The sequence below is a fragment of the Mytilus trossulus genome, chromosome 7 (genome assembly GCF_036588685.1).
Source record: "Mytilus trossulus isolate FHL-02 chromosome 7, PNRI_Mtr1.1.1.hap1, whole genome shotgun sequence".
Taxonomy (NCBI): domain Eukaryota; kingdom Metazoa; phylum Mollusca; class Bivalvia; order Mytilida; family Mytilidae; genus Mytilus; species Mytilus trossulus.
The window spans coordinates 67,998,814-68,021,275 of record NC_086379.1 but is presented as its reverse complement, the minus strand read 5'-3'; the positions used below and the strand labels follow the sequence as shown (position 1 = coordinate 68,021,275).

The window sequence follows — 22,462 nt, the reverse complement described above, 5'->3', positions numbered from 1 at the left end:
GATCAATGTCTTCAGTTAACTTCTCAATACCAAACTTAAGGTAGTGATTACAGGTATCTATCTCTACTACGTTAAGGAGGGTTATAATAATTAAGTACACTTACCCCACTGATAGTCAAAAAGATCAATGTCTTCAGTTAACTTCTCAATACCAAACTTAAGGTAGTGATTACAAGTGTCTATCTCTACAAAGGCTGAAAATGATTTCTTCAAAAATCCAACCTCCATACAACATTTCACAGCAGTACATGTATCCTCCAGTACACACACAGCTGTATTTGGTAGAGCTGGTAATGACAAGGCTTGGTCACACTCTAAAGGAAAGAATAACAGTATCAGTATTCTTTGACCTGCTATTAAAACATCTAAGTAACTCAACTAAGAGAAGGTAAATTAATACAATATAGTAATGCTCACCATACAACTTTCTAAAATTAACTACAGCTTATAGAATGAAGTAGCTTGAAACTAAATTTTTATCTTTAAAATAAGACATAGTTTCCCCTTTCATCTGCCATTTATAAAGGTTTTATACAGATATGTTGTTAGATATAGGAAGATGTGGTGTGAGTTGTGTTGTCTTGATATCCAAATAGCATCAGTTTGAAACCTGACGAGGGAAGAACACAAAGGAGTAGGTTCTGTAAGACCCCTTTTTGGCCCCAAAATATAGCAGTTTTACAAAATTGTTAATTTGTAAACTTTTAGTTATTTATTGGGCAGAAAAATGTTTCTGCTACATAAATATGGGCTTTTTTGACAATACAATGTTGTTGTCTTGATATCCAAATAGCATCAGTTTGAAACCTGGCGAGGGAAGAACACAAAGGAGTAGGTTCAGTAAGACCCCTTTTTGGCCCCAAAATATAGCAGTTTTACAAAATTGTTAATTTGTAAACTTTTAGTTATTTATTGGGCAGAAAAATGTTTCTGCTACATAAATATGGGCTTTTTTGACAATACAATGCACATATATTGGGTACTAGCACCATTACTTCATGCTAAATTACTGAATTCTTCATGATTCAAGTATTTTAGTTAAATTTTATATGGTTTCCGTGTAAAACGAAAGTGGCCGCATTTGTGTTCATCCAAAATATTGAAATGGAAGTTGTTTATGGTGATAATATATAACATATATAAAGATTGAAGATGAACACAGATCCACTTTCATTTTTGACAAAAAGCATCTGAAAAGTGACATTTTTTGCATATTTGGTAGATTTTTCATATTTGAGCTTGAATCGGATCGTTTTTAATGACTAAATAAGTTAAAATCTTTCACATAAATTAATTGAATTGAATCAATAGACACTTAAGGAGGCTCGAGTGTATAAAAATTTCAGAAAAAAATTAAACATTTGTTTTTCATTACAAATTTTATTTATTACCTTTTGGAGTTGTTACTTTATCATATAGTACCAAAAAAAAAATCAAAGCAATAAATTCGTGTTGGCCCCGGATGACTTTTAAAATTTTAACATCATTGAAAAAGTTCCAAATTATCTCCCTTTGGTGGAAAAATGCCATTTTTGGCTTTAAAATTGAAATATCTCTTTTAACTCATCGGTGACCTATTCTTTTTAATATAACTTTGATATATGCTGTACTTAAACTAAATTATTGTAAAATTTGAGCGATTTCTGTAATAAATTTCTTTTTTTTATTTCGATATTACCTTTATTTCTCCAATTAGTTCAACAGAAAAAAAACACTTTTATGCTTCTTTAGAAGGCAGATTGTGAGCGCAAATGAACGGTGACCCCATTTTTTTATTTCATTTTTCTAATAACTATAAGATAAAGTTCATTTATAGAAAAATATAGAGAAATCCTATATAAATGATTTAGACCCGCGAACCCCCTTAAGTGTTTAAAAAGTGGTCAAAATCTTTCGTCAGATGAAACTGAAATTTGAGGCCAAAATCAGTCCTTACCGGACCTACCCCTTTTCTTCTGCTAATTTTTTGATTTAATATTGTTGTGCTGATGTTCAGAGTTATTTTGAATATCATAAGTTTTTCAGCCGTGTATCACCTCCAATAATGATCCGATGGATGAATCTGTCATAGAGTTTCACTTGTTGATAAATACTTCTTATTTCTGTGACTGCATCTTATGACCCTTTTATGACTGATAATCTAGCTAATCGGCAATCAATTTCCATCTTATACCATGTACTGTCTTACATTTCTAGATTCTACTGACTAGGAACGATAACACTAGGCCACTGAAAGCTGAATTATTAGTTCAGTCTTGGTGGCTGAGTGGTCACAGACACGGACACAGTCCTGTCTCTATATCCCAATAGCATGAGTTCAAATCAATGATACAAGGATCATTACTAAGGTAACTTCATTTACTCACCTGACTTCCAACCTTGATAATTTGGTGTGTAGTCAACTGATGTCATGTTACAAGGATCATCATTCAGATAACTAGATATTCCGAGATCTTCCATCAGTTTCTGTATAAAATGTTCTGTCAAGCTGTTAAGTACCTCCCCAGCATCTGCAGTGTACTTCTCCAGAGAAAAGTCTAAATTGAATAAAAGAAATTTTTTTTCAGCAGTGAATAGGAAAACATAACATACAATTTTTTGGCAGTGAATTTGTTAGTTAAAAAGATGCTTTTGAGTAATTTTTCATTCCATGACTTTTTAACATGTGAAAAGAGTCAAGATTCCATTCCATATAGATATGGCTATTAGCATTAAAGGGATAATTCACGATTTTTCACTTTTCATCTTATTATTTTCATAATACCATAAAAAACATATTCACCAAGTTTTATTTTGATATGAAATCTAATAAAGGAGAAAATTAAGAATTATTAATTTTATTTCTTCAAACTTCCTGACTTATGTGACGTAGTTTAAGTCTTTAAGCATGCCGGGAGTGAAAATAATCTCATTTTAAATCTTAATCGTTAATCATCTTATAACTCTATTTAAAGCACATCGACGACGTTTGGTGTAGCTATTAACCAACTAATAATAAAGATGGAACAGCGCTCATCTCGAAATTAGAATGTACGATTTATATTTTAATATTTTCTGTAATGATTAAAGTGATACAAGTAAATCGTATAAAATATTTTTTTATGATTTTTTTTTCCCGACGAATATTTTGAACAAACATATATAACTGAAAGTATTTTAAAAATGCATGTTTGTACTTTTTACCTTTTACGTCAGTCTAGTGAATATGTGCTGCTAGTACATTTACATAGTGTCCAAATACAGCCCGCAAATACAATGTGTTTTGTACTTTGACACATACATAAAGTTACTACCTGTTGAATGCGTGGTTAAATTCAAGTTAATTAAAAGATTAACATTTTGTATCTTTTGATCTTTACTCGGTGAATTTAAGCCGTCACGGTTCACTTTTCTAGGTGTGAACAACATTTTGTATGAATGATAAACGGGGGAATCTTAATATTTTCCATGAGCTCAGTTAATTAATTTAATTGAAAAATTTATAAATAATGATGTCCTTATAAACACGAGTAAATGAATTAAAAAAAAAATAAGAATCGGTGACCTTGAATTTTTGAAATAGATAGTAATTACCAACTGCAGTTATATAATTGGGTCGTTCAAAGCGAAATATTCAGGAAGAAACGTCCGTATCAAAATAATTTAATTAATTCCGCGTACTAATTCTTCAGCTATTTAAACGAGAATATCAAAAATGTTGACAGAAAATTGAAAGGTCAACTTTGTCTTATTGGAACGGAATTGCATAAGAACGATTTTTTTTAATTCTTTGTGATTAAATCTTGCAATGAGCTTTCTATTTTATTTCAATCAGTGTATGGTTTCAACACCGAGGCCTTCAAAGTCTTACATGAATACCCAATGATTTGTTTGGATAACCTGGAATTCAAATGATGGAATCACCATTGTTATAAATACACAAGCTAATCTAACTTTTAACTTCTACCTAATATTTAGCCAAGATTAAAAGACGTCAAATTAACTTAATCAATTAACTTTTTCTCAATTCCTTGTTTTCTAATGATTGTCAGGCACCAGAGCGTGGTTGTTTTTGTAAAAAGAAAAAAAGTTTGATATATAAGCGTTTTTAATAAATCTATACTATAAGCTAAAATGTCTAGTTCAGAGAGTGAAAGTTCAGATGTATCCAGCTCCCAAAGTGAGACAAATTTTGACGAGTGTGGTCAATTTGGGTACATATTAGAACCGGAGTACACTGAAGAAGAACTCCAACAAATTGAAGCAGAAGAAACTTCTAGACAACAGGATATTATAAATAATCCTCGCAAGTTTGACACCAATTGGTGTTCATGTAAAAACTGTATAGTCATGCCATTGCTGGCGGAGTGTTTCTGCTGCCACGAATTTACGCTATTAGAAGAAAATATGAATTTGGGTGGATGTGTCACTGAAAATACAGATTTTAGAATAGTTTGTTTAAACCCCGTTGTTCTTGAAACAAGCTACATAAGTTTCCTGAGATACAAGCGCCATAGAGGGAGAGCTCCAGACGTACTTACTAACAGACAAAGCAGGCTTATGGCTTATCGTCAGTTTGTGTGTTGGGTCAGGAAAGGTCAACCACTTGGCAAGAAACACAGAATAACCCTACCAACTTGTGTAGTTAATGTCATTAAAAAAGAGTTTCCATTGTAGGATGGGGTATACGGAGGATTCAAAGAATGTGAAAGTGACACTTCAGACTCTGAATAGTTCTAAAATCATTTTCACGATTAACCAATACAATTTTTCACAGAATGTTTCAGATTCATTTCATTATTTGTGTATTAATAAACCTATTTATAAACTATTTAATTTTGAGGTCTAATTTTATAGAGTTGCTTGTTGTATATATTAACATGAAGGTTTGGTATACCACAGTACCACGGAGCGTTGATATCATTTGACACGAGATCCTCCCGAGATGTTGGTGGGGTTCTTGTTGGGCAACCTAAACCAGTTTCCGATGATCTGTTTTTTATCCGTTTTTTGTTTCTTTTTGTCTTTTTATCGTTTATTGGTTATGTTTTAATATGACGTTGTCAGTGTGTTTTTTAATACTAAATATGACTTCCCGTTTTGGTACCTTCTGCCTTTTTACAAACAAGACCTTGAAACTTAATATTGGAAATGTATCATGCTACTACACAATGCAACAAGTTTGTAAGAAAACCTTATATTGAAAAAATGACAACTCATTTGAATTATTGAATGTACATGTACAGAAAGACAAACGAATACCGTATCTAGAGACAACCACCAACTAAGTATCATCTTCGTGTCATAATTGCGCATGCTTGTCTCTTCACATACAAGTAAACGCAAATTTCCTAAGTGCAAAATATTTCGTAAATGCGCCCGCTTATATCGAAAATAGGACAAGAAAGTATAAGATAGTCATCCATAATTCTCGGTTAAATTCTCTAGGATTTACTCCCAACAATGTTGTAAAATGATGAAGTTTTCTTTTTCTTAAATTATTCATTACAACTCAAGACCATAACTTAAATTAAACATTTGATAATCAAATACAAATAAAACAATCTGACAAAACATAATGAAAGTTATTGTGTACAAAAGCATTGGCGGATCCAGAGGGAGTGGTTTCGGGGTGTATTTCAATCATATTAGGGGCATACATTGTTAACAGGATGTATAATACACCTAACTATCTTTTTGATGGCACTTTTACCTGTGCACACCTGGGTAAAACAGCTGGGTCAGGAATTGTGTAATGTCCCCAGTTTATTAGCCTGGAGGAAGTATCTAGAATACCTGAATGTGACACTACTACACGACCTCTGGCAATAATTCAAAAGATCGTCGGTTTTCATATTAGAGTAAAGTACCTGAAATGAATAAAATCTATTACAGATAAAAGACTTTTTTTGCATATTATTTTCGAAAAAATCATTAGAATAATTATAGGTGCTTATATGTTATATAAGTTATGTTTATACATAATTTGATTTTAATTACTCAGTAGTCATTATTTTAGGATTTTCCCAGGATGTGTATTTTCTTTGCTGTTGAGATGAAACAGATTTATTATCATATGTCAATCAGTTAGATATGAAGTTTATCACATGTTCTTAGCAGGAGGTCTAATTTCATCAGTTCCAATACAAATATACATGTCTTGTTAATTAGGGACCACTTGTGGCATTTGGCTTCCTTTGTCCTTTGTTTCTTGATACATTAATCTGGGTGCAGTTTTAACTCCTCCCACTTAGGAGTATCCCATTAACAAGTTGTGTATTAAAAACCTGTGTATGCTGCCTTGAGTATTCATTTATCTAAATGCAGATTAAGTAGTTATAGAATAATCTTGGCTAATAGTGCTAATAGTGTTTTAGCTAAAAACTTGCCTCCCACCGACCCCTCCTTTCACCTTCAATATTGCCATGACAGGGGAAGCAATCTCAGCATTATGTTTATTGATTTCATTTATGAAATTTTATCACTGGTTGTTTCAAAAATTTCACTCATCCCCCAAGAATTTCTGGGGATAAACTGTCAAATTTCATACAAATTCATTCCAACACCAATTCAACATCAACACTACTAGGCTTCCTCATAGCCTCCTTATAGGCTTCCTCATTGTCTCATTATAGGCTTCCTCATAGCCTCATAGGCATGATAGCCTCTAGGAATGATAGCCTCATAGGCTTCCTGATAGCCTCATTGCATTTATTTTGAACCATCGTTCCAATTGGGTTGGTGTGATGTCAAGCCAGGGGTCTATACTTTGCTACTTTTCAGTATGCACATAGCTAGGCTCTTGGTTTAGGCATGGAGCAAAAAATTAAATTTTTTAGCTGAGTAGTTTCCCCAAGGGCCAAATTATAATTGTGATGTATATATATAAAATAAAAGTTGTAATTAAATTATGATTTATGTTTAATTCAAACATGGATACCAATGGCATTGCTACACAGTATTTCCCAGGAGTTTTTACAAGATAGGTGATAGCAGGAAAAATTAGGTTGATAATAATGTGAGCACTAAATCCTTAATTTTACATATCATGAGTTCAAACGGTGTGTTCTGAAAGAAATCAGGGGTAATTAAATTATTTAAATTACTATGAAATTAATATGAACTCATTATGTGTGACTTTGAGGATTTTGTTCACTGACACATTTATTAGCAAAATTAAAATATAGGGCCGAAAGTTAGATCAGGATGGTTTAATTGTCAGGTCAAAGAATTTGCAAGAAGATATGAGGTTGGATGTTTTGATCAGGTGTTAACACACATTTCCCTATTACATAACAGATTACCACAGAAAAGATACAGTATAAACAAAAGACAATTAAAATAAGATTAGAACAGCATCACATCAAACAGAAATAAATTTACCCTAAAAAATATTTACAAAGAATCAGAACACAATGCAAACATGGAACAAATGACAATTAAACATATTCAGGATCATTTCTGAGAATTTTGTATAAATATGCTTTAACAACTTCCAAATTAGTGTCCACCCACTAGATGTATTCCTATCATAAATATAGTAAGAAAAATTACTCCTACGATTGACAATAAATCATTACACATTTCGTTAGCCTAGCTGTCAACATTTTATATCCCGAAACTGCTTAGTCTTAACTTGTAGGACCACGCAACTGGGTTGACCTAGTAGACAAATAAAAAGAATAACATGGGGTTGGTAAGATCTATTAAGTTTCAGTTTCCACACGAATCGGGGAAGACATACGCTCCCATATACCCATCACCCTTTCAACCTTTTCTATGGGGCAATATGGAAAAGGCGGGAAAGGGGGTGGGTTTTTTTTTGGGGAGGGGGGGGGTTAAACAGCATCTGTAATTATACTACATGTAAATAAAGTCTTATTTTTAAACCAATTTTATTTTAAGCAAATGAACCTTTAAATATTTTACGTAATTTTTATTTTTTTATGTACACACAAGGACTCATATAGTTAATTCTATCAATGTAGGAATCATTTATGTTTAAGAAAATCTTTATTTCATTAAAATCCATCAACAACTTTTAAAGTTTCAAGGTGTACAGTGTGGTTTCTCCAATGATTCTCTACATATTTTTTTATCACAAGGATTGTTAAGAAGTTACCTTTCCCTCTATATACGTCCCTGGTACACATACGTTTTTTGTGCACCAAATAAAAAATTATACTTCATTGAACTTGTGAATTTACGACAGAAAGTCACAAAACAAAACGTCATATATAATTCAGTTTCGAGTTTATTTTTCTTTAAACGAGTAAACGTATAAATTAATTAATTCTTTTTTTGGTTTGTTCTGAAATATTATTTTTAAAGCAAGTTTTAAACAGAATTTATTAAATTGATATAAATGACATCACATGATTGTTATAAAATCAAAATGCCGAAGTGGCTAGGTACCTTTTATGGCTTCATTGTGCCAAGAAATATAACCCCCCTTGCATGATTGAAATCAAATATCTATTATTTTAAGGCTTATAAACAAGTTCATAAACTTAAATTGAATAAATATAATAAATAATATAATATTTGAAGATTTTTTTCTTGTATATATTCAAAAATTATCAACAAATTTATTGTGACTTTTTGTCTGTGACCTTTTTACCCGTTTACTAAAATACTACTTGTAAACAACAAAATCTGTTAATAATGCATGAATGTCGAAACACTGAACTACGTCCTAGTTGAACATCCGTACACTTGACAAGTCATTTTGATACTGAATATACGATATGCCATGCTTGTTTTTTCGCTTTGTGGTATTCAGATATTTTATTCAAATATACTCACCACGTGACAATTTGGATCGGAGATGCCGTCAAAATGGCGATAAGTCGAGAAGTGATAGTGGGATTTTGATTTTGATTTTAATCACTCATCTAGAAGAATTGAACAATAATTTTAACAAATCTATGATTATTTATATCAAATAAACATAATATAAAATTTTCATTTTTTTGCGAAGTTTCCCTTTAACATATACAGCTTTGTACCACGTTTGTGTTTTTTAAGGATGATACAATTACTCTTATGGATTAGTTCCTAGGTGTGTCATTCCTTGGTTTATTGAAAATTTAAAGACCATTTCCAATCTGCTTCATTAGAAGGCTATATAGAGCAAAAAAAATTTTCAAAACAGTAATGATCGAAAGCTAACCTGGAATAGAGAAATCAGCTTCCCAATCACAAAGTACTTTAGGTACCAGAGCATCTTTAAACAGGACAATCTCATACAGGCAAGGTTCATTGGACTCAAAACAAATACTCAGGTTCAAGTCAACGCGGAACTTTCTCTGTATATTCAAATCTTCTATTCTATACCTGAAGCCAATAAAAATTACTTATTGGTAAATGTATGTCTGTGAAAATTGTTTTTTTTTATAATTTTGATATAAAATCTATAGGTTAATATTTTTTGAAACATCTATCTATCAGAAATAAAAGCTGGTAGGTAATTCACTGCTTCTTGGGCACTTATCTTTATAATATTAATAGTTTTATCTTTAAAAAAATGTTGAACAATAAAATCATAAAAAAAACAATCGCTATAAAATAGACAACATACCCAATTCTTACAATTCCTTTCAAATTGAAATACTCAGTGGTCCCTGAAAAGAGAGCAAGTAAAGGAATTAAAATAATTATTTAAAAATTGCTCCATTGTTACTTAATTGTAAATAATACACATTTATTACCTAAATATACAACTTAAAGCATCTGGGCAAAATACATTCAACAGCCGAAAGTTCCCTTTCTGACTACAATAACACTGTTTTATAAGATGAAATTGATACTGATAGAACTGTAAAAAAACAGTACTTTAAAAAAGATGCTGAAAATTCTTACCAAATTGATAATCCATCAAACTTATGGGATCCAGCTTGAGTTTTTCTATTCCCAGTTTGAATGTGTTGTCACATGTGTTTAGATCAATGTAGGCGTGAAATGAACGATGTAAGAAATCCACGTCTATACAGCAATCCACAGCTGTACAGTGAGCTGGCATGAAACAGGAGGCTGGAATGGTTAGGTCTGGGAAAGGAACAGCTAGTGGACATTCTGAAATAAAAATACAATATGGATACTGTGCTGTTAAAGCATTTCATAGGAATTGACCAGAATATCCTAAATGCTTTAGAATTTCAAAGATGCTTAAATTCATCAGTATATAAAAATTTTGGATTTATTACTGCTTCAATCCTTTGAAATTGAGAGAAAACTTGAAGTTAGTTCAAAATGTCAACATATAAAAACACTTTCAATGTTTCAACTGTGTTTACAATCTGCAAAAAGGATTCCCAATCATTATTGATAATGATTAAAAATGCAAGTGATAGCAATATATCCATTTAATTAATAATCATAGAAACTAAATTTTTGATAAATTGATAAAACACATATCTGTGGAAAATAGTACAGTATTTTTAAAATAAATCTTTATTCATAGGAAATTGTCACAAAGATTTAAATTACTTAATTCATTATTTATAAATAATTTTTTAAATAAATCCAGAAATAACCAAGTTGGGTCAAATATGTAGTTTGTACATATATAAAATTACCGTTTTTCCAACCATTGATAGATGGACTATATACAAGGCTTGACCTCTGACATGGAGTATCTTGAAGAAAGCCACCTATTCCTAACTCTTCAATCAGTTTAGCAGCCATTAACTCAGTCAGCTGATCTTTGCTGGGCAGAGATAACTGGTTTATGTAAGACTTCAAGGAAAAATCTGCAATACAAGAAAAAAACCAAGTTTGATATACAGGTGTTTTGAAATCAATAAAATTGTGAATGGAAATGGAGAATGTGTCAAAGAGACAACATCCTGACCATAGAACAGACAACGGCAGAGGTTCACCAACAGGTCTTCAATGCAGCAAGATATTCCAACACCCGGAGGCGTCCTTCAGCTGGCCCCTTAACAAATATATATACTAGTCAGTGATAATGAACACCATACTAAACTCCAAATTGTACACAAGCAACTAAAATTAGAAATAATACATGACTCACAAAGGCCAGAGGCTCATCGCTTGGGACAGGCACAAAAAAAGGCATACAGTTATTGCGAAACTTCATCAATTTGCAAATGAAGTCAAATGGAGTGACAATGGTTGGTTTACAAGCTTTAACATAAAACTACATCACCACATTTTTTGGGGTATTGTCATAGATAAATATAGTTATAACATACATTTGTACTGAGGTTACAGGCAAATCTATCATTTCATTGTCATCACCAACTGGAAAATAACATAAGTTTTACCTATTAGAAAGCGAGAAATTGGAATTGTAGCTTAACCCTTATGAAACTGAATTGTTTGCTGCAAATTTGCAGCAGACTTGCTGCAAGCTTGCGGTAAACAAAAAGTTTGTCTGAAATAGTGTTTGCAGATGTTTGCTGCTTGCTGCAAACTTGTGGCAAACATTTCTGAAAGCTTGCGGCAAGTTTGCAAAATCATTAATGTTTGCCGAAAGACTGCCAGAAACTTTAAAATGATAAAGAATGTTTGCCTCAAGATTGCAGAAAACTTTGACCATTCAATATGTTTGCCGCAAGATTGCAAAAACTTTGACCATTCTATATGTTTGCCAGAACATTGCAGGAATTACACAATATTGACTGGGCATGCCTAGTTGGCACTTCCTGGATGCTAACAATTTGAAATTGTGGCTAGGTCATGTTGGTTGTGTTTGGAAATGTATTTCACATATAAGAGATCAAGGAGGCAATGTTTGCCGCAGGGCTTATTTTTTGGTAAGGGAAATTGTCTGTAAAAAAGACATTACATTAAATTTGTGGAATATCTTAAAAAAGCATATATGAAATCCTATTCCATACCTTTAATGTTGAATCCAGTATTCCAATCACATGGTATTCTTATTAGAGCAGCATCTTTCATCAATACAGATTGATAAAGGACCGTATCATCGTCTAGTTGTACAGTAACATTGAGGTTTACTCTGAATTCATTCATATCTTCTGTGTTGTCTATCGCATACCTAAGAAAGAAAAGAATAGGAGAGTTGTATTATGTCGTTCTTGGTGAAATAACTTATCATTTAAACATGACAATAAAGAAACAAGTTTTAAAGTTTTCTGTGTTTTTTCTTTTATATTAATCATTCAAATAATTAAATAAAGCAGGTCTATGTTACATAATATATAATGTTATCAAACTTACTCTATGGAAACAAAATCTAGAAGTCTGAGTTTTCCTCCAATATCTGAAAGAAAAAAAAATATGTGTCATAGAAACTGTTAATAATCTAAAAGGATATACACCTCAAATTTTAATAGTTAACAAACTGATTCAAACCAAATCAATAAGTCCTTGTTTTTGGAATTCTAACCAGATGCTCCGCAGGGCGTAGCTTTATATGACCGCAGAGGTTGAACCCTGAACGGTTGGGGCAAGTATGGACACAACATTCAAGCTGGATTCCGCTCTAAATTTGGATTGTGATTAAATAGTTGACACAGCATAGGTTTCTGACACAGAATGAATGTATTCAAATGAACTTAAAATTTTTGTTTCTCTTAGAGCAATTCACTATGCTGTTGAATATTAATCCTCTCAAAAAAATGTTTGAAGAAATTTTCTTTTTATTTATGAAATTTCAAATGAGAAAAATTGAACCCAATTTTTTAATCACATCCCCCTTTCCCTTATTCCAAAACTAATTTCAATTAAAATATTCTAATGGAGTTTGCAACAATTACTACTCATTTAAATACATCATAAAATATTAAGATGTAAAAAAAACTGCTTGTTATCACTGAATGGTAAAGATTATTTAAATTTATCAGTTGGTAGTAAAAAGTGAATATACATTGTATATTGTATATAACAAAGATTTAAGTTGATTCTGGACAAAGAAAGATAACTCCAATTAAAAAAAATTCTTGAAGATATTTCTTGCTTACTATACTGGACAAAGAAAGATAACTCTTAATTAAAAAAAAATTTGCTATTTCACAATATTGTGAAATTAGATATTTCTTGCCATTGCACAATACTGTGCAATTGAAAAGACTTGCTATTGCACAATACTTAATATAATAATTTTAGATCCTGATTTGGACCAACTTGAAAACTGGGCCCATAATCAAAAATCTAAGTACATGTTTAGATTCAGCATATCAAAGAGGCCCAAGAATTTAATTTTTGTTAAAATCAAACTTAGTTTAATTTTGGACCCTTTACACTTTAATTTAGACCAATTTTAAAACTGGACCAAAAATTAAGAATCTACATACACAGTTAGATTTGGCATATCAAAGAACCCCAATTATTCAATTTTTGATGAAATCAAACAATGTTTAATTTTGGACCTCGATTTGGGCCAACTTGAAAACTGGGCCAATAATCAAAAATGTAAGTACATTTTTAGATTCAGCATATCAAAGAACCCAAAGGTTTCATTTTTTGTTAAAATCAAACTAAGTTTAATTTTGGACCCTTTGGACCTTAATGAAGACCAATTTGAAAACAGGACCAAAAATTAAGAATCTACATACACAGTTAGATTCGGCATATTAAAGAACCCCAATTATTCAATTTTGATGAAATCAAACAAAATTTAATTTTGGACCCTTTGGGCCCCTTTTTCCTTAACTGTTGGGACCAAAACTCCCAAAATCAATACCAACCTTCCTTTAATAGTCATAAACCTTGTGTTTAAATTTCATAGATTTCTATTTACTTATACTAACGCTATGGTGCGAAAACCAAGAAAAATGCTTATTTGGGTCCCTTTTTGGCCCCTAATTCCTAAACTGTTGGGACCGAAACTCCCAAAATCAATACCAACCTTCCTTTTGTGGTCATAAACATTGTGTTTAAATTTCATTGATTTCTATTTACTTTAACTAAAGTTATTGTGCGAAAACCAAGAATAATGCTTATTTGGGCCCTTTTTTGGCCCCTTATTCCTAAACTGTTGAAACCAAAACTCCCAAAATCAATCCCAACCTTTCTTTTGTGGTCATAAACCTTGTGTCAAAATTTCATAGATTTCTATTAACTTAAACTAAAGTTATAGTGCGAAAACCAAGAAAATGCTTATTTGGGCCCTTTTTGGCCCCTAATTCCTGAAATGTTGGGACCAAAACTCCCAAAATCAATACCAGCCTTCCTTTTATGGTCATAAACCTTGTCTTAAAATTTCATAGATTTCTATTCACTTTTACTAAAGTTAGAGTGCGAAAACTAAAAGTATTCGGACGACGACGACGACGACGACGACGCCGACGCCAACGTGATAGCAATATACGACGAAAATTTTTTCAAAATTTGCGGTCGTATAAAAATATGTCAAAATTTTAAAATACACAAATGTATCATCAAATAGCTTCCCCCAATTTAGTTCTTTCTGAGAATAATGCAGTATCAAAGTCAATATAAATTTAGGAACATTTGAGATGCTTTCAGGCAAGCTTGAGGTCATGTTAAAATCACTAAAAATAAACCTTTAAATAAAGAAATTTAATGTGTTTTGCTCTTAAATAGATACAAATAGTCAATTATTGTGGTGATCTTCTGTTTTAATTAATGAAATTGGTATTTTCCTTTGAGAAAGAAAACAAAAATATAAGAAAGGGTGAAATGTAAGCTTTATCATTCTAGATTTTCATATATACCTAGATGATAGTTAAATATGGTTAAATCTTGTTTCAATTTTTCAATGGCAAATGATATTTGTCTTGAGCAGATTTCAACATCCATCTTTAAATCTATGTTTCTCTTCAAGAATTCCACTCTGATACAACAATCCACTTTTGTACAGGTATCATCTATTCTGCAGGTCAAAGATGAGGGGAGATTAGGTAATGTCATGTTGATTACTTCTGCTGGACAATCTGAAAAGAAGATAAAATGTAATTTACAGTAATGCTCAAATATGACATGGATTATTTAATTTCCTGAACTTAGAACTTAAGTATTTCTTTTTCATCTACTGTAAAGATTCTAGAACAATGATTTATATCAATATTTGTACATGTACTGCCAATTCAATCAAAAAGTTCCAATAAAGATTATGTTGTACCTTTTAAAGTTTCTTTTCCTACTCAGAAAAGACAAAGTTGATAAAAGAATATTAAATAATTCTAAATAAGGATGCATTTAAACTAAGCATACCAAGTTAAAGAATCAAAGCTCAAGCCTACTTAAAGGTGAGTATATATTTATTGAAAATAAATCATCAATGACAAGGAACGACACAATTTACAGCCATGTAACAAAATCAACTTTTCAGATACTATATTTATATTTATATACAGATATATGTATACAACACTTTTTAAAATCTTTTCAAAGATACATACTGTTGGTCCATCCATTCACACTTGGTGTGTAATCCCCCAGATCACACTGTGGTGTAAGTAGATAGTCAATCACACCCATTTTCTCTAGAATCTGGGAAAGGATTACATCAGGTAGATTGTCTGTAACTGTAAACCCACTGTCTAAAAGCAACTTGGAGGGAGAAAAATCTGTGATGAAAATAAACCAAAAAACAATGAATGAATAACATTTCAGCATTGTAAGGTTGCAATCATAATTTAGAAAATAAAATTGCTTTACAGCACGGCAGGGTAAATATCACTTTCATTTTGCTTTGTAAGTTATTAAAAGTATAAACAATCCAGGAATTGCAGGAAAAGTAAAGAAGAGGACATGAATAGGAGAAAAAAAGTCATCATGAAACATGTCTAATTTTTTAAGACCAGTAAAATATTTGTTGCCAGGGATCTTTTACTTGATTAGACATTCTGACACATTAAATAAACCAAGCACTTAAATCATTATCTCCATCCTGATCTGAGGACTTATTCATACATCAAGCAATATAAAAGGAACATCCCATCAGCATAGGTTATACTATATATTGTTAACTTACCAGTCATACTTATATTTCAGTTACAGCTTAGCTTAGGTAAATAAACATTCTTAAGAATATCCCATGTAAAGATACTTACCAGTCATATTCATATTCCCATCACATCCAAGTTTAGGTAAATAAACATCCTTAAGAATATCCCATGTAAAGATACTTACCAGTCATATTCTTATTCCCATCACATCCAAGTTTAGGTAAATAAACATCCTTCAGAATGTCCCATGTAAAGATACTTACCAGTCATATTCATATTCCAATCACATCCAAGTTTAGGTAAATAAACATCCTTAAGAATATCCCATGTTAAGATACTTACCAGTCATATTCTTATTCCAATCACATCCAAGTTTAGGTAAATAAACATCCTTCAGAATGTCCCATGTAAAGATACTTACCAGTCATATTCATATTCCAATCACATCCAAGTTTAGGTAAATAAACATCCTTAAGAATATCCCATGTAAAGATACTTACCAGTCATATTCTTATTCCAATCACATCTAAGTTTAGGTAAATAAACATCCTTTAGAATGTCCCATGTAAAGATACTTACCAGTCATATTCATATTCCAATCACATCCAAGTTTAGGTAAATAAACAGCCTCCAGAATGTCCCATGTAAAGATACTTACCAGTCATATTCATATTCCAATCACATCCAAGTTTAGGTAAATAAACATCCTTCAGAATGTCCCATGTAAAGATACTTACCAGTCATATTCATATTCTAATCACATCCAAGTTTAGGTAAATAAACATCCTTAAGAATATCCCATGTTAAGATACTTACCAGTCATATTCATATTCCAATCACATCCAAGTTTAGGTAAATAAACATCCTTCAGAATGTCCCATGTAAAGATACTTACCAGTCATATTCATATTCCAATCACATCTAAGTTTAGGTAAATAAACATCCTTAAGAATGTCCCATGTTAAGATACTTACCAGTCATATTCATATTCCAATCACATCCAAGTTTAGGTAAATAAACAGCCTTCAGAATGTCCCATGTAAAGATACTTACCAGTCATATTCATATTTCAATCACATCAAAGCTTAGGTAAATAAACATCCTTCAGAATGTCCCATGTAAAGATACTTACCAGTCATATTCATATTCCAATCACATCCAAGTTTAGGTAAATAAACAGCCTTCAGAATATCCCATTTTAAGGTACTTACCAGTCATATTCATATTTCAATCACATCAAAGCTTAGGTAAATAAACATCCTTTAGAATGTCCCATGTAAAGATACTTACCAGTCATATTCATATTCCAATCACATCCAAGTTTAGGTAAATAAACATCCTTAAGAATATCCCATGTAAAGATACTTACCAGTCATATTCATATTCCAATCACATCAAAGCTTAGGTAAATAAACATCCTTCAGAATGTCCCATGTAAAGGTACTTACCAGTCATATTCATATTCCAATCACAGCCAAGTTTAGGTAAATAAACATCCTTCAGAATATCCCATTTTAAGGTACTTACCAGTCATATTCATATTCCAATCACATCAAAGCTTAGGTAAATAAACATCCTTCAGAATGTCCCATGTAAAGGTACTTACCAGTCATATTCATATTCCAATCACATCCAAGTTTTGGTAAATAAACATCCTTCAGAATGTCCCATGTAAAGATACATGATCCAGAAGGTTCTAAACAAACTGTTATGTTCATATTGACAATATACTTTTTCTTTCCTTCTAGATCACTCACTGAATACCTAGAAATTCACAAAATCTAAATAAGTAAACCTTTTAATAAACAAAATGCACGTGCATAAGTCATCTGAATATAAAGATTGAAGCCTCTAGGTTTACTATCCTCTGAAATATAAAGCTTAATACAAATACTTTACAATGTGTTGCTGTCAGATTGTTACCCCTTTGTCCTGCATTTTGAAACTTTTGTCGCATTTTTTTTAAAAACTTTCTATTTTCCATAAAAGATAGTTTCTGTTCTATATGAATTCTTGGCCAGGTTTTCAATATCACCAACGTTATTGACTTTTTTGGAGGTATCTCTCCTTTTTGTGTCAGTCACAAGATTTTTTATGCAATTTGCAAAGGAAAAGCAGTAATTTTTCAATTTAAAAAAAAAAAATGAGAGGTCTATCTTAACCCTCGATCCTCTTTTTTGGTTCCCCTTAAAATGACAATAATCAAACTTACTGTAAAGTTATAAGCTTACTAAGCCTGATCTCCTGGACTTTATCTGAAAAATTATGTAATTATTAAAGAGAGCTACTCACTACCATCCCTTCTAATGAACATATATAATATTGATAACAATTATCCTAAATATTTTTATAAACTAAGCCATAATAAATCTATGTATTTCAATAATTCCTGAGAAAATTGTGGTGAAAATATTTCTAAGTGAATATTTTTACTAAAAACATACCTATATCACTCAAGTATAATAAACAAAGACTATACAATTGTACATACCAAACTCTAAGTTAAAGTAAGCTTGATCTAATCCCAGGTTTTCTATTCCTATTTTAAGTCTGTGTGAACAAGCATCTAATAACAAGTAGACATGGAAGGTACGACCAATCTGTGGGATTTCTACACAGCAGTCTATACCAGTACAGTAATCGGGAATTGTACAGCTTAAACTTCCTGTCAAATCTTGGAGAGGTACATTTGAAGGACACACTAAAATATAAGGGTAAATATTATTAGCATAAATATCCCTTACAGTTCAGGCAGATGTACATAAGTTACAATGTAAAAAAGTTTTAAATCTTACAAGCTACTTCTTTTGCTTAGGGTTGAAGGCCTGACTATGACTTTGGGATGAAGAACAGTAATACAAAGACTATTCCTTAGCTTTTTGTGTTTTTGTTGTGCATGTACTGATTTTTTCATCTTTGAGATGATGAACAGCAATAAAAGTGCTGTTCCTTTGCTTTTTATGTATCTTTTTCTGTGCATGTACTGATTGTTGTGTCATGGACCCCATATCCTATCTTTTCTATCAAGGTAAATATTAAAGTAATAAATCTATCTAAATGATGTTTCAGAATGTTCTTGACAAATCTGGAATAGTATGCTTGATTGACATAACTAGCAAAATATAAGAATTATCTTACAAAAACGTCTAATTTAATGCTCTAAAATGTGTTACTATTCTACCAACCATTCACTGCCAAGATTGGTTATAGAAATGTTTAACTTCACATGCTGCAAAATATTGGGTCATATGTCACAGACTCTAAGTTAGTGATAAGTCTTTAGTTGAATTATTATTAAAAACAAATAGCCTACATATTTTCCATCCTTTGACATTAGGAGTATATTGTGATGATTGTCTACTGCATGGTACATTCTGCATCCATTGTGATATACCAAGTCTCTCTAGTAATATGTCAGCAGCATATGATGGTAACTGTTGTGTAACATCCAACACAAGGTTCTCAGATAATTCTTTCAAAGATATGTCTGAAATATAATGGCATTATAAGCAAATAAAATTTATAACTTTATCAAAGAGGGACCCAGGAATTCTATCTTAAAATGAACATATAAATACAAAATGTTTGAGCAAAGTCTACAGTGGTGATGTGAACATAACTTTGATCATGGGCATGTAAACATTTTTTTTTGCTTAGTAAATATGGCTATACAGAATAAAAACTTTAAAATCTGTACCTTCAAAAGACAAGTTACTTTTCAGGTCACATATAGGTTTAGGTAACCTAGCATTCTTCATGACTGTTGTTGTAAAAACACATGGTGCATTAGCTTCAAAACATACACTGACATCCATATCTATAACAAACTGTTTCTCCATTGTTAAATCTATAATGGTATAACTGAAGAAAAAAAAATAATGTGAAATTATACTTTCATTATATTTAAAAAAAAATTTATCAGAATTTATTTATCAATAATTTACTAATTTTCAAATTTTATAAATTCCTTTAAACTAATTGCAATCCAAGAAAATTTATTTTAAATATGGTTTATTTATCTAATAAAAGACAATAAAAACTTTTTTATATATGATTTTTTTTCCCCAATATTTTCAGTCACCAATATATGTTAGTCTGGAGTGTTGTTTTTTACCAAACTGATAGACGAACAAGAATGTGTCCAAAGCATGGATGCCCCACTCGCAATATCATTTTGCATGTTCAATGGACCGTGAAATTTGGTAAAAAATCTAATTTGGCATTTAAATTAAAAAGATCATACCATGGGGGACATGTGTACTAAGTTTCAAGTTGTTTAGTCTTCAACTTCATCAAAAACTACCTTGACCAAAAACTTTAACCTGAAACTCCCACTTCCAATTTCTATGTTCAGTAGACCGTAAAATTGGGGTCAAAAGCCTAATTTGGCTTTAAAATTAGAAAGATCGTATCATAAGCAATAAGTGTAATAAGTTTCAAGTTGATTGGACTTTAGCTTCATCAAAAACTACCTTGACCAAAAACTTTAACCCTCTACTATCGTTTGTGGGGCATAAAAAAAGTAAAATCGACTAAAAAATTGACATAACTTACTCAATCCTAAAGATATTCATCAACCTGAAGCTTTGTTTCTGACCAAACTCATAGTTTAGTAGAGGTACATCAAATGTGAGTTTCTCTATTCCTGCTGTTAGTTTGTAGTTACAGGCATCAAGTTTGATGTAAACATTTATAGATCTACTAATCTGTTTCACATCTATACAACAATCTATACCTGTGCAGGTATCAGACAGGTGACAACTCATTGTGTTAGGTACTGCAGGTAAACTAAATGGTAAGGTTTTCTCACATCCTAAAAGTATAAAATAGTCATGAGTTTTTACACCTGTACAGGTATCAATCAGGTAACAACTCATTGTATTAGGTACTGCAGGTAAACTAAATGGTAAGGCTTTCTCACATCCTAAAAGTATAAAATAGCCATGAGTTTTTTCACCTGTACAGGTATCAGTCAGGTAACAACTCATTGTATTAGGTACTGCAGGTAAACTAAATGGTAAGGTTTTCTCACATCCTAAAAGTATAAAACAGTCATGAGTTTTTACACCTGTACAGGTATCAGACAGATGGGTTGAAAAATCATATTGTTTGGTTGGCAAAATCATAATTTATTAATCCAAAATACATGAATGTTTGTTAAGAGAAGTAACTGTAAATATCCAGATTATATCAATTTATCAATGAAATTAACATTATTTTGGTAGGCTCGACTACTTGAACTATATTTGGAATTTCAAGGATCAAATAATGGCTCCAATCATACCTCATCCTGTGGTTAAATTTTATAGGGTAAAAAAAGTGTTAAAAGTTTGAAACATACAATGTTGTATAGTGATCACAAGAGACTGTCACAACGACAGCAAACCGGTGTCATATGGTATTTTGAACCCCCTAAAAATTGAACCCGGGGTCAAAATACCATGCGGTAAAATGACCCCGGGGTCATTATACCGCATGGTATTTTGACCCCGGGGTCATTTTTCACATATGGTATTTTGAACCCCCCTGCGGTATATTGAACCCCCCTGTTTTTAAGAAATAGTATTGCAGATAATCTAATTTACAATTTATTGGCTATTATTTTTTTTTATTAGAGGTTATGAGTAGGGGGTTCAATATACTGCAGGGGGGTCAAAATACCATGGCTATATAAAATTTTGCAAAATATCTTTTCCAGTATGCCAAATACATATAAACTACTTATTGGAGTATTATAAAAATTTTAAAAATTATAACTATGTGAAGGAGTTAGAATAGCTTGAATTTTTGAAATTCAAGGTCTATGGTAGGGGGTTCAATATACCGCAGGGGGGTCAAAATACCATGGCAAAGTAAAATTTTCAAAATATCTTTTCCAGCATGTTAAATACATACAAACTACTTGTAGGAGTATTATAACTATGTTAAGGAGTTTGAATAGCTAGACTTTTTGAAATTTAAGGTCTATAGTAGGGGGTTCAATATACCACAGGGGGGTCAAAATACCATGGAATTTTTTTTTTTTCAAAACATTTTTTCTAGCATTTTAAATACATACAAACTACTTATTGAAGTATTATGACTATGTTAAGGAGTTAGAATTGCAAGAATTTTTAAAATTTAAAGTCTATGGTAGGGGGTTCAATATACTGCAGGGGGGTCAAAATACCATGGCTGAGTAAAATTTTCAAAATATCTTTTCCAGTATGTTAAATACATACAAACTACTTGTAGGAATATTACAACTATGTTAAGGAGTTTGAATAGCTAGAATTTTTGAAACTTTAGGTCTATAGTAGGGGGTTCAATATACCGCAGGGGGGTCAATATACCATGGAAATTATTTTTTTTCAAAACATTTTTTCCAGGATGTTAAATGCATACAAACTACTTATTGAAGTATTATTACTAAGTTAAGGAGTTAGAATAGCTAGAGTTTTTGAATATTAAGGTCTATGGAAGGGGGTTCAATATACCGCAGGGGGGTCAAAATACCATGGAAATTATTTTTTTTCCTAATATCTTTTCCAGCATTTTAAATACATATAAACTACTTGATGGAGTATTATTACTATGTTAAG

The 22,462-nt window shown here is 31.5% G+C and overlaps 1 protein-coding gene across 1 annotated transcript in view; it reads right to left on the bottom strand.

The window, feature by feature from the left end:
* The window catches only part of LOC134726618 (uncharacterized), a 204,289-nt gene that overhangs the window by 127,484 nt on the left and 54,343 nt on the right, over nt 1-22,462 (bottom strand). Inside the window, exons 51-66 of the mRNA XM_063591029.1 lie at nt 20,436-20,916; nt 19,579-19,742; nt 19,195-19,368; nt 18,373-18,582; nt 18,094-18,136; nt 17,488-17,645; nt 15,333-15,500; nt 14,646-14,864; nt 12,187-12,229; nt 11,844-12,004; nt 10,557-10,730; nt 9,841-10,053; nt 9,560-9,602; nt 9,152-9,315; nt 2,367-2,537; nt 105-314 (exon numbers count right to left, since the gene is read on the bottom strand). Of these exons, the coding sequence (XP_063447099.1) occupies nt 105-314; nt 2,367-2,537; nt 9,152-9,315; nt 9,560-9,602; nt 9,841-10,053; nt 10,557-10,730; nt 11,844-12,004; nt 12,187-12,229; nt 14,646-14,864; nt 15,333-15,500; nt 17,488-17,645; nt 18,094-18,136; nt 18,373-18,582; nt 19,195-19,368; nt 19,579-19,742; nt 20,436-20,916 (2,796 nt within the window). The remainder of the gene's footprint in view (nt 1-104; nt 315-2,366; nt 2,538-9,151; nt 9,316-9,559; nt 9,603-9,840; nt 10,054-10,556; nt 10,731-11,843; nt 12,005-12,186; nt 12,230-14,645; nt 14,865-15,332; nt 15,501-17,487; nt 17,646-18,093; nt 18,137-18,372; nt 18,583-19,194; nt 19,369-19,578; nt 19,743-20,435; nt 20,917-22,462) is intronic.